The sequence below is a fragment of the Dromaius novaehollandiae genome, unplaced genomic scaffold, assembly GCF_036370855.1.
Source record: "Dromaius novaehollandiae isolate bDroNov1 unplaced genomic scaffold, bDroNov1.hap1 HAP1_SCAFFOLD_27, whole genome shotgun sequence".
Classification (NCBI taxonomy): Eukaryota; Metazoa; Chordata; class Aves; order Casuariiformes; family Dromaiidae; genus Dromaius; species Dromaius novaehollandiae.
In genome coordinates, this window is record NW_026991415.1 from 4,143,663 (window position 1) to 4,155,757 (window position 12,095).

At 53.0% G+C, this 12,095-nt stretch overlaps 1 protein-coding gene across 1 annotated transcript; it reads left to right on the plus strand.

Moving 5' to 3' along the window:
* The first annotated feature begins 7,848 nt into the window (after positions 1-7,848).
* Positions 7,849-8,808, plus strand: LOC135326325 (olfactory receptor 14A16-like). Its single transcript, XM_064504206.1, has one exon. It carries the CDS (start codon positions 7,849-7,851, stop codon positions 8,806-8,808), a length of 960 nt encoding a protein of 319 aa, XP_064360276.1.
* The last annotated feature ends 3,287 nt before the right edge of the window (positions 8,809-12,095 follow it).

Here is a 12,095-nt window from a genome sequence, read left to right on the forward strand (position 1 = left end):
TGCTTTCCCATGCCTGTTCCTGTTTCCTTGCAGACTGTAGACACCCAGCCTGCTTCCCCACCTTGCTCTCACCCCAAGATCTCGCTGCCTATCCTGATGTCTTCCTGTCCTCACTTGCTTTTCCTTGAAACACAAAGCCAGGGACTGATCACAGACTCCTCCTGGGTGACCGGTAGCACCACAGCACTACCCTATGAGTGATATTTTCTTTTCCTAATGTCACATCTAAAGCTCAAAAGCTGCAGTTTGTGGCTTTTTCTCATGCTGTTTCCCACTAGCAAGAAAAGCTCCATCATTTCTCAAGCCACTGTTCAAGGAGTCACAGGCTCCTACTCTACTGCCCTTCACCTCCACTTCAGCAGGCTAAAGCAGCCCAGGTCCCTCAGCCTCTCCTCACGGATGGGATTTTTCCCACCTAGGCACAGGACTTGGCACTTCTCTTGTAAATCTTCATGAGGTATCTGTTGTCTGAATCACATGAGTTTCTCAAGAGCCTTCTGGACTAAAGTTCATCTGTGTCAAAATGAAGAAACAAAGCAAAAAAGAAAACCCCAAACCAAACCAGAACAGCACCAATGAGCTAAGGGTAAGCAGGGGTGGGGTGGGCTGTATGGGAACAATCAGAATGGTAAAAGATACAAATTAAGAAGGGAAGAAAACAAACAAAAAAAGGAAATTAAAAGTGAAGCAAAGGATGGATCACAGCTCTTTGAGGGATTCCTGCCAACAAGCCCTGCATCTGAATAATTCTGCCTGGAGGAAGCGGGCCTACTTCCACTCTCATAGGGAACCTGTGTGCTTTGCCTGCCATCAACAAGAGAAGATCAAGAGTGGGAAGAATCAGACTCCTTCAGGGTGGAAGGGACCTCAGGAGGTCTCTAGCCTAATCTCCTTGCTCACAGCAGGGTCAGCTCTGGGGTCAGACTAGGTTGCTCTGGCCTTTATCCAGGCTGGTCTTGGAAACCTCCAAGGCAGGAGACTGCACAGCCTCTCTGGGCAACCACTTCCAATGCTTGACGATCCCCATAGTGGAAAAACTTTTCCTTATGTCCTGCATGAATGTCTCTTCTTTCAGCCAATGCCCATTGTCTCTTGTCCTGCCGCCATGCATTCTGGTGAAGCGCCTGGCTCCATCTTGTTGATGACCTCCTTGCAGCCATTGGAAGGCTGCTCTGAGCTCCCTCCAAAGCCGTCTCTTCTGCAAGTTGAAAAAGCCCCATTTCCTCACAGAGCAAGTGCTCCAGCTCCCTGACTACTGTGAGGACACTCAGCTGAATTTGCTTCCAATTATTAGCCTCTCTCTTGTTCTGAGAAGCCGACACTGGATGTAGTATTCTCTAGGTGGTCTAATGAATACTGACTAGAAGGTGGTCATCAACCTCCTGGCTGTGCTCCTGGTCAGACAGCCCACAATGCTTCTGGCCTTCTTTGCTGCCAGGCAACGCTGCTCGCTCATGTATTGCCTCTGTTCCCCAGGATCCTCAGGTCCTTTTCTGCAGAGCTGCTCCCCAGGTACTCAGGCCCCAGCCTGTAACACTGTGGGGGTGTTGGTTTCTCCCAGGTGCAAGACCTGGCATTTGTCCTTGTTGAATTCCATGAGGTTCCTGACAGCCCATTCCTCCTGCCTGTCTAGCTCCCTCTGAGTGGCAGCCGTCAAGCATATGACTGGGTCTCCCAGCCTCCAGTTTGGGGTCATCTACAAGTATGATGAGTGTTGCCTCCTGCATATAACTAATACAGATGATAAACAGGACAAGTTTCTGGAGAGACCAGTGGTGCTCCACTTCTCCCTGGCCTCCAGGAAGAGTGCTATCCATTCACCACCACCCTCTGAGCCTGATCTCCCAAGCAGCTTTTACACATCCGGTTGTCTACTCTTCTAGCCTATAATACTCTAACGTGAATGCAAGAATATTGACGGAGACAGTGTCAAACACCTTGCTAAAGTCTGGGTAAAAGACATTTACTCTTCTCCATCCACAAATAGAGTTTCTAATCATAGCAGGCAATCAGGTTGGTGAGGCACAATCTTCCCCAGGTAAAACCATGCCAAGTGTTCCCAGGCACCTTCTTCTCCTTCATGTGCCCAGAAATGTGATCTGAAAGGATTCATTCCATGACCCACTCCTCACCAAAGTGAGGCTGCACTGCCTGCAGCTCCCCAGGTTGCCCTTGGGGCCTTTTTGGAAGATGGATGTAACATTTGCCTTTCTGCAGTCATTGGGCCTTCACCCCATCTCCACAACCTTGCAAAGATGGTAGCGAGTGGCCTTGCAGTGACAGCAGTCAGCTCTCACTGCATCCTCGTATGCAGCCCATCCAGCCCCACTGACTGGTGTAGTTTGAGTCCTCACAAGGAATCCCTCATTAACCTCATCCACCATTGGCTGTTTTTCTCCTCTGGAGTCCTGACTCAAGGCACAACAGCCCAGGAGACTTTGCTTGTGGAAATGGAAGCTGGGTTCAATGGGTTGAGTTCCTCAGACCTCTCTGCATCTGCTGCTACAAGATTCCCTGTCCCATTTAGCAGGGAGGCCACATTTTCCTTTTTATTCTTTGATTCTTGCTGAAGCAGTAGCAGCTCATCTTCATGCCCTTGACGTCCCCTGCGAGGGTCAATCGTAGGGGAGCTTTTTCTTCCCTAACACCAAGCCTATGATGCTGGACAATATTTCTAAATTCCTCCTTTGCCTCTCCCTTCTTCCCCCTGCTGTATGCTGCCCTATTACGCTGGAGCTAAGGTGCGAGGTCCCTGTTTAGCTAAGTTGGTCCCCTGAGGTGTCTGCTAGTTTTAGCGAGTATTGGGATGGCCCATCCTTGTGCTTGGCAGGTCTGTCCTTAAAGACCTGCTGGCCTTCCCGAGAGGAAATCATCACCCTTATTGGCTCATCTGGCAGCTGTGCAAAGAAGTTGTCCTTGATGCCCTCCAGAATCCTCCTGGCCTGCTTGCACTCTGCTCTTTGCCCTTCCAGTTCATGTCAGGGGGATTAAAGTCCCCCGCACAAGAACCAGGGCCTGTTTGACAGACTTTCTCACACTACTTATAGGAGACTGCATCCGCCTCCTTACCTTCATTGGGTGGTCTGTAGCTCCCATCATGATGTCACCCTTACTGTGATGCTCACCCACAAGCACCCACCCAAACCCTTGTCCCTCCCATGCAAGAGCTCCACACACCCGAGCTGCCCCTTCACACAACAAACATCCCCCCTGCTCATCTTGCCTGACAGTCTCTCCTGAAGAGATTGTACCCTACAAGCATTGCCCTCCAGTCCTGTGAGGGATCCCACCACATCTCCATCATTCCAACAGTGTTTCAGACCTCTGACAGGTTGTGCATCTCCAGCTGTTCCTGTGTGTACCCCAGGCTGCATGCATTTGCATATACTTGGGCTGCAGAGCCTCAGCTGTGGCACAGAACGCACACTGGTCATGGTAAAACCTATTACCAAGAGCCAAAGACACCGTGTGTGCAATGGCCCCACTTCAGAGCAGAGACATGCTGGCAGAGATAGCAGGTGGCAATGTAATGGTGAAAGGAGCTTCCCGCTAAGAGAGCAAACCCTGCAGTGCCCAAAGCCAGGGAGAAACAGAGCTGGGCTGTGCTGAAATGGCAGGAGAGGGGTTTGCTGCCTCAGCTGATTCACAGCACCATGGGGCCTGTGACAGAAGTGAATCCATCTCCAGGCAGGACAAGGTGCCTCTGAAGAAATCTCTGGGCCTGGGCAGTGTCAGATCCAGGCACCCTGTGGACACATTTAGCGCAGTCCCTGTTCATGTCATCTGGGTGTGAGAAGAGGTCCATAGGGAGGCGAGTAAGAAGGGTTTGAGAGTGGAGGCCTTGGTGTGATGTGCCTCCCATTTATGTAGCACACTTGGATGCAGATGGGATGGACTTTGCCTAAAGACAGTGGTGGCATTCAGTTGCCTGGGCACAAGTAGAAAACCCTGAGATAACCTAGGGGCTTTGCCCAGCAACCACTCCAAAAGGGCATTGTTTTCCCATAGGTCCCACCCATGTGGTTGTGCTAGAAAACCCAGGCATCTGACATGGACCTGCCCGACTATTTTGATGTCATTATATGAAGTGTCTGCACTGAATTACATTAGCAGTTTGCACTGTAGGCATCTCCATGTGCCTCAGCTTCATAGTGAGTGGTGCTCTAACAGGAGTGGGCATCTAGTGCCTTTTGAGATGGCCAAGGAAATTCCCCATCTGGCCCTGCCTGATGCTCCAGAAGGATGGGGGTCACACAGTCACTCCAACAGAGCAAGCAGACACTGGCACGTGCCTTGGACCATCTCTGTCTCTTCAGAAGTCAGCAGGTGTTTGTGTGTGGGCAACTGACTCCCACCCTCCATCTCCAGTGACTCCAGTGGGAGCTTAGGCAAGGAGCTCATGGGCAGATCTGTTGTGCACGCTTCAGCTTGGGCAAGGGGAATCTCAGCTCCTGTGTGTTTGTGGATATAATGGGAGGGATCTGAATCCCACTCCAGCCCAGGACCTTCTAAACCATCATGAGATGCCCAGATTGACTCATCTGAATCAATACCTGAACCATGTGTCAATGAACTCCCTTCTTTTCCCCATCTAGGTGACCTGCCTAGTGAAGACATGGGAAGAGGGGCTTCCAGAGTGGGACATTTCCACCTCTCATAGAGAACCATCCTCTGATGAGACAAAAAGCAATGCTGGAATGGGTTTCTCTCCACTGTTTAGAGAGGGACCATGGGTGATTATTCTGGCATGGGGTTATTGTGCCCCTTCTGCATGCACACCTTGCCACTTCTTCTTGTACATCTTCAGCATGTTTCTTTTGTCCAAATCCCTGAGCAGTTCTGCCCTTCAGAGCTGCCTCCCTTTGTCTCCCCTCTTGACCCTTTCTAGGTTTCCTGCCTAGTGAAGAGATGGGAATTGGGGCTTACAGAGTCGGACATTTCCACCTCTTGCAGATAACCATCCTCTGATGAAACAAAGTGCAATGTTGGAATCAGTCTCCACTCTTTAGAGAGGGACTAAAGCTGATTATTTTAGTTTACCTCAGTGAACATTTCCCAGGAGGAGGGAGCACAAGGGACAGAGAAATTCAGGCCTTCAGCTGGGCCTCTGCTCCTGAGTGGGGCCAGGCTTCACACAAAGAGGGAGCTCATGGCAACCTGGCAGCACTGCCCAGACACAGCTGTGTGCAGGAGCAGCTCCTCTGCAAGGAGCAGCAGGGCTGTGGGCACTGCCTGCTGCTGCTGACATGAGCTGAGAGAAGGCAGGGAGAAGTGAGAGGCAGTGTGGAGTGGGAGGACAGAGGAGAGCTCACTGTGGGAGGAATCTTCACAGCCCTTTGCATGGTAAGTCTCTGGCTGCAGGGTGATACTACTGAGGTTCCTGGAGGGGTCTTCTGAACCCAGCCCGTAATATGGGGTGACTGGCATTTTAATGCTCTCTCTCCTGGATTATCCAGGGCATAGCAGGAGGAGGAGATGCTTCAGAGCAGGATTCCCTGCCTCACTCTCACAGGGACAGGGCATCCTGCTACCGGAAAGGGCATCCTGCTACCGGAAAGGGCATCCTGCTACCTTCTTCCAGAGATACTGCAGCGGTGTTCTGCTAGGGTGGCACCCAGGTCTGTGCAGGGCAGTGATTCAGAGCAGCATTCCTGTGCCCCAGGGTGCTGTGTGCCCAGGGCAGAGACTCTGCTGTCTGCAAGGGTCAGCACTCAGCCTGCCTGGGGAGCTCCCCACGGCACTGAGGGAGCAGCTGTGGGTGGGAGGATCGACCCCTGGCCAGGCAGGTTTGTTCTCCCATCAAGAGGGTGCTGCATGGGTCGAGGCTGCTCACAGCTCTAGCTCATGCACAGGACATGTCCAAGGGGTCTTTGCAAGAGGAAGATCAAGAGAAGGGCTACTTGAAAGGGAAGGAGCTTTCCATCTGGTGTCTCTGCTTTCTGTTTTCTCCCTAATTTTAGCAGGGAGAAAAAAGGAGAGTTTTCTTTTTTAGCAAGGAACTGGGACTCACACACCTTCCCTCTCAGAGATCAGGAGGTCTGGGAGAAAGCTCAGCAAACCCCTTCAGCCCCACCTCCACCTACAGACAGCATCAGCATCAGTATCAGCTGTGTGGTCTCCCTTGGGTGTATGTTACCTGCTCCTTACGAACTGCAGGCACAGAGATGCCTCTGGACAGTGCACTGTCCCAGGAGGTTTCTGTCAGGCAGATCTGAGCACACAAAAAGGTGTGACGCGGTCTGTGAGCACTGACTAGAAGAGATATTGGGACAGAGAAAGGTCCCAGCAGGGACTGCTCCAGGCAGCAGAGCCAGGCAGGGAAGGAGAGGGAACTGCTAAGAGAATCATCATGGGAGGATGGATTTGGGCAAGTCATGATCAGTCCCTCCAATGCCAACACACTGCACTGAGCAAGCCCCCCACGTCTCTGCTCCCGCCCAGCAGAGCCTCTGCCCTGACAGCCATGGAGCCCAGGCCTTCAGCTGCCTCCTCTGTAGCCAGACCTCCAGCAGAAGAGAGAGGCCTCTCTCCTGCCACGGTCCCTTTTAGTGCTGCCCAGCAAAGGGGCTGAGAGCGACTGCCCTGCAATGTCGCCATCTGCCAGGTGGCATGCCCCACAGGATAAGGCGAAGGCTTTCCCAAGTGTCCCTCTGTCTCTCTCCTTGCCTCCCTTGGCAGCAGGATCATGGTGTTGCTCCTTGTTTCCTCTGCTGTCCATGCTGCCCCTGTTCTTCTCTCAGGTGCTCCGGGGTGGATGGGTTTTCAGCTGCAGTTCAGACACCACCACTGCGAGTTGGGCAGCAGAGGGGTCTGCATGGAAGTGAGGGGTCCGCAGCCCCCTCCTAAGCTGTGCGACTCCAGGAAATGCAGTCTGTGGGGTTGGGAAATGAGCTGATCCTCCCTTAAGGAGAGCCCATCTCCAGTCCTGCTGGTCCTTTGCATGTTTCCCTGTGGTGTCCTGCCAGGCTGCGAGCGGCCCCCCAGAAAGGCACTGCTGTCTCAAAGCAGCTGTAAAATCTGAGAGACCATGAAGACAGTACAGAGATGCTGAGAGTATGGAGATGATGGTGGGTGTCTGTACATGGGCATCTGAAAAGAGCTCGGGGTGTCCTTGGCTAGAAGGGGAGTGTGGAGACCTCCCTCTGGTGCCCGGAGAAAGGGTGAGAAGTTTGGAGACCTGCACTTTGAAACAGGGTTCTTCTGCTCTCAGCAGTGGCTAGTTTCCTTTTAGGGTAACATATGAGTGCGATCGTCCACCAGCTCAACGAGGTGGGAGCACAGGACAGCTGGGAGCAAGACTAATAGACAGACCAGCTGTCCTCATGCTGCAACAAAGGACAGTGAAACCATTTTTCTCAGGACTCACAGCAGAACCGCCAAGGACTTCTACCTTTGAGGAACACTGCCCAGGGGTGACAAGGACATCTCAAAGAAAATAAGAAATCCCAGAAATTCTGTTCCTCAAACCTCATTCTTTAGAACAGAGAGTGAAGATGCTGAAAACCCCTTCTACATGAGGAGTGTATTTCAGCTGACAGAAATTGTGAGTGTCAGCGCTCGTCACCCCCAATCCCCCATTCCCAGTGCTGCACAGCACAACCGACTCCTCTGGAGCCCACGGGCAGAGGTCGCTGCTCCTCGCAGCAGCACACTGCAAAGTGCAGCCCAAGCAAGGGAGCTGCACAGAGATCTACTCAGTAAAGAGAGAGGCAATGTGGGGGGTTGTATGAGAACTGCAACAACTGGGTTTTTTTTTGTTTTTTTTGTTTGTTTTTGCTTGAAACATCTCTCCTAACTTCTCAATGTCTTTTCTTCTTTGGACAATTCCCCATGCTCAGAGAGAGCAAAATGTCCAACAGCAGCTCCCTCAACGAGTTCCTCCTCCAGGCATTTGCTGACACACGGGAGCTGCAGCTCTTGCACTTCTCGCTCTTCCTGGGCATCTACCTGGCTGCCCTCCTGGGCAACGGCCTCATCGTCACAGCCGTAGCCTGTGACCACCACCTCCACACCCCTATGTACTTCTTCCTCCTCAACCTCTCCATCCTCGACCTTGGCTCCATCTCTGTCACTGTCCCCAAATCCATGGCCAATTCTCTGAGGGACACCAGGGCCATTTCCTACTTGGGATGTGCTGCCCAGGTCTTCCTGGTTGGGATCCTGTTTGCAGCCGAGTATTCTCTCCTCACAGTCATGGCCTATGACCGCTACATTGCCATCTGCAGACCCCTGCACTACGGGATCCTCATGGACAGTAGAGCTTGTGTCAAAATGGCAGCAGCTGCATGGGCCAGTGGTTTTCTCAATGCTCTCCTGCACACTGCTAACACATTTTCAATACCACTCTGCCAAGGCAACACAGTGGACCAGTTCTTCTGTGAAATCCCCCAGATCCTCAAGCTCTCCTGCTCAGATTCCTACCTCAGGGAAGTGGGCCTTCTTGTGGTTAGTGTTTTTTTAATCTTTGGTTGTTTCGTTTTCGTTGTGCTGTCCTACGTGCAGATCTTCACTGCTGTGCTGAGGATCCCATCTGAGCAGGGCCGGCACAAAGCCTTTTCCATGTGCCTCCCGCACCTGGCCGTGGTCTCCCTATTCATCAGCACTGTCATGATTGCCTACCTGAAGCCGCCCTCCCTCTCCTCCCCAGCTCTGGATCTGGTGGTGGCTGTTCTGTACGCAGTGGTGCCTCCAGCACTGAACCCCCTCATCTACAGTATGAGGAACAAGGAACTCAAAGATGCGCTGGGGAAAGTGCTTTCATGGCCATTTTTCAGCAGTGGTAACATTGCCATTGCTCTCCACAAATGACTCTCAGTGTATCCCATACCAGGACTGTGCATTTTTTGTTCACTTTAATTTTATTATGACTGTTGTTATTATTAGTAGTAGTATTTGTTATCATTTTGCTGCACAAATGCTTGGGTTCATTCCACCTTGACTGAGACTGCTCTGTCTCACCTTGTGTCTGCATAAAATTATATCTAATTAATAATAACTGTGTCAGAGCTGACTCCCTCACAGTATCTCTGTAATAAAGTAGGCTCTACCCAGTGCTGTGCCTGAAGGCTGGGCTTCCTCCAAAGCTGGTGTCAAGAATAGGCCCAAGGAATTGCACTCCAGAAGGGCCTGCTGAGTAGGGGTTGTCCATGGATCCAGCAGCAAAAAGCTCCTAATCATGTACTGATCTCTTAGAGAACAAGGGCTGGATTTAGGACTCACCCATCGGTGTCCAGTGACAGTGGAGGGGATGAATGGCCTCAGATTTGCATAAGCAAAGCTGTACCGCATGTTTAAGCACAGTGTCAGATGCCTGTCCTTCTGGAGGGGGAAGCTGGAGAGGCCAGGAGAGCACAGAGGATCTCCTGAGACAGCAGGTTCTTTGGGTGGGCAGTGAGCGGAGCCTCACAGAAGGAAAGATCCTCCAAGGTGGAGTCATCTAAAGGTGAAGTGCTAAACCCAGGTATCTGTGGGCAAAGGAGGACTCTGCAATCCCAGGAGAGGCAGTGAGGACCCAGCTTGCACGGGGAAGGGAGACTGCAGTGATTCATGTCACCCTCTGTGAAATACCAGGGGCAGGATCTAGAGGCACACCTGGACACAACTACCACCTTTGGAAATGCTCCATAGTCCCTCCAAGCACCTGCCACATTTGCAGTTCCCTGGAGGGATTAGAGGCTGTGATCCCCATTTGGTTTGGTCTGATTTCCACCCTGACCAGCACGGCCAGCGCAGAGTCACCCCGTGGCCCTGTGGCCTCACAGTCCGCTTGCTCTGCAGAGCAGCATCATCAGCTCAAGGCCCTGGAGGAGAACAGGAGAGGGGTGGTAGGAATGGCCTACAAGATCAGAGGAGGGATTGGGAGAGATCAGAAAGAAGCAGAACTGGACTTGAAATTGTCTTGGAGAGAAAAATGCTGACATATAATCCATGACAATGTTCAGAGTGTGGGTACACTAAAGCGAGCTCATGGTGCAGAGCCAGAAGTCCTTGAAGTCCTGGAGCTCCCCATGGCCTGGGAAGTGCCTGAAGAAGGATTATGGCTCATAGTGTCATTGTCCCTCCTGATAGGTTGCACCAAAAAGAAGGCTGGGACCCTTTGTCAGAGCTTGCTTTGGGGGAGGCATGAGTAAGGAGCCACATCAGTTTGCTGCTGTCCCTCAGGCCCTGTCCCCAGCACATGTCCTTGAGACAATCTCCCACACCCTGCATCCTGGTCCCTACCCCAAAAGTCACCCCCAGACAAGGCTCCGTGCCCAGCTGGAGGACTGGGCGTCCTGCTGTGAGCCCTGGGAGGATGAGCCCTCTCCTGGGTCCTCTGCAGGGCTGGCAGGGAGCATGCAGAGGAGGTCCTGGGGCCGTCTACTCAGCCTGTAGACCAACCTTCTCCCATGGGGGCCCTGAAACAGGGTCTATCAGGACAAAGATCCAGCCCAGCTTGTTGTTGCAAGAACAGAGAGGAGAAACAGTCCCAGGAAACTCCTCCCAGCCTCAGCCCCAGCCCCAGCCCCACATAGCAGCCATTTCCAGCACTGGCCATTCCCCATGATCCTGGTGAGCGGTGATCCTTGAATGTGACCAGCTCCATCTGCCTGCTGTCCAGCCCTGCCTGGCCTCTCCCTGGGCCCAGACCCCAGAGCATGGCCTTCTGCTAACCCCGGGGGGGACATGGCTGGGGCTGGGCAGGGGCTGGGGATTGGTGGGAAATTGCTGGGCAGGAGGGCCTTGGGGGATGGGGCACTGGGGGCTATCATGGGAACCGTGCTGGGGAGATGTTTCCCCACCCCAGAATGCACCCTCTCCTGTGCAGTGCCTGTACAGTGGGGCCATGGGGCCATGCTCAAGGCAGTAGGGCTGGGCCAGTGCAGGGATGGAGCGCAGATGGGAGCCATGACGCTCCAGGAAGCTCCCGACAGTCGTGGAGGGGACTCTCTGCTGCTGGCAGGGTCGGGGGTCTCTCGGAGGCTGCAGCCACTGACACTGCATGCCAAGGCTCCCAGACCCAGGACAGGTGGTTGGAGTCAAGCACCGCAGCCTGTGTCACCATCGTCTCTCAGGAGCATTTCCAGGTGCATCGCTCCCTGCCCATATGTGGAGAGGAGCTGCTGGAGGTCTTCTGTTCTCACCCCTGCTGATTCTGGCTCTGCCCTGGCATCGGCCCAGAGGCTCTGCCCTAACTCATGTTATGTCTCCATACGTTCTCATCTGAGACCGTGTAAGGACCTGTAACACATAGCTCTGCTTTGAGCTGGCCAGAACAGCCCACCCACACAGTCCCAGGAAATCCCAGTAAGGCTGTGCTTGGAGACGAGGCTGTGATTGTCCCTGGCCAAAGTTGGCTGGGGGCCAAGGGGAGGAAAGGACAAGAGGCAACAAGGACAAGCAGCAGCAAAGGAAATTTCAAATGAGTTTATGGGAAAAAAAAATAGTAACTATGATAGTGAAGCAGCACTGGGGCAGGGGCCAGAAGATCTTTGAAATCTCTCCTGGAGAAGGCACTTATCAACCTGATCTAATTGTAAAGTTAGCCCAGCTCAGAGAAGATTGTGGTCCTGGAGATCTCCAGCAGTCCCTCCCAACCCAAATCCTCCAGGAGGAAGGGACTGGAAAGTGGAGTCCTGGGCAGAGGACACTGTTGTGGGGTTGAGGCCTTGCTGGCATTTGTACTGCCTGGTCAGCTCTGTCCTCAGAGTCACACAGGGAGTGAGTTCATCCTCAAAAGGAGTCTCTGCTCCACCAGCAACAGGACTCAAAGCAGTGCAGGAGACTGCAGAGAAGTTCTCAGGAACACGCCAGGCATTCAGCGCCTTCGACTGCTGAGGTGTCCCCAGAGCGGTGCTTTGCATGCTGGGTCTTAAGGGCTGAGAAATCTTTAGAGCCAGAGCAGATGGGAGTCCCAGCTCCTGGACCCATGGGTTACAGGGCACCAGCATGGCTGTACTGGCTGCATGGAGGGAATCACTGCCCAGGGCATGAGCAGATCTCCCTCTGCCCTCCCCTCTCTCTTCACACCACAGAACAGAGATTGTGTTTCCCACGTTGACCCTCCCCGATTGGCTGAATTCCCAGCTGGAGGGGATGCAGGCTTCACACTGGGG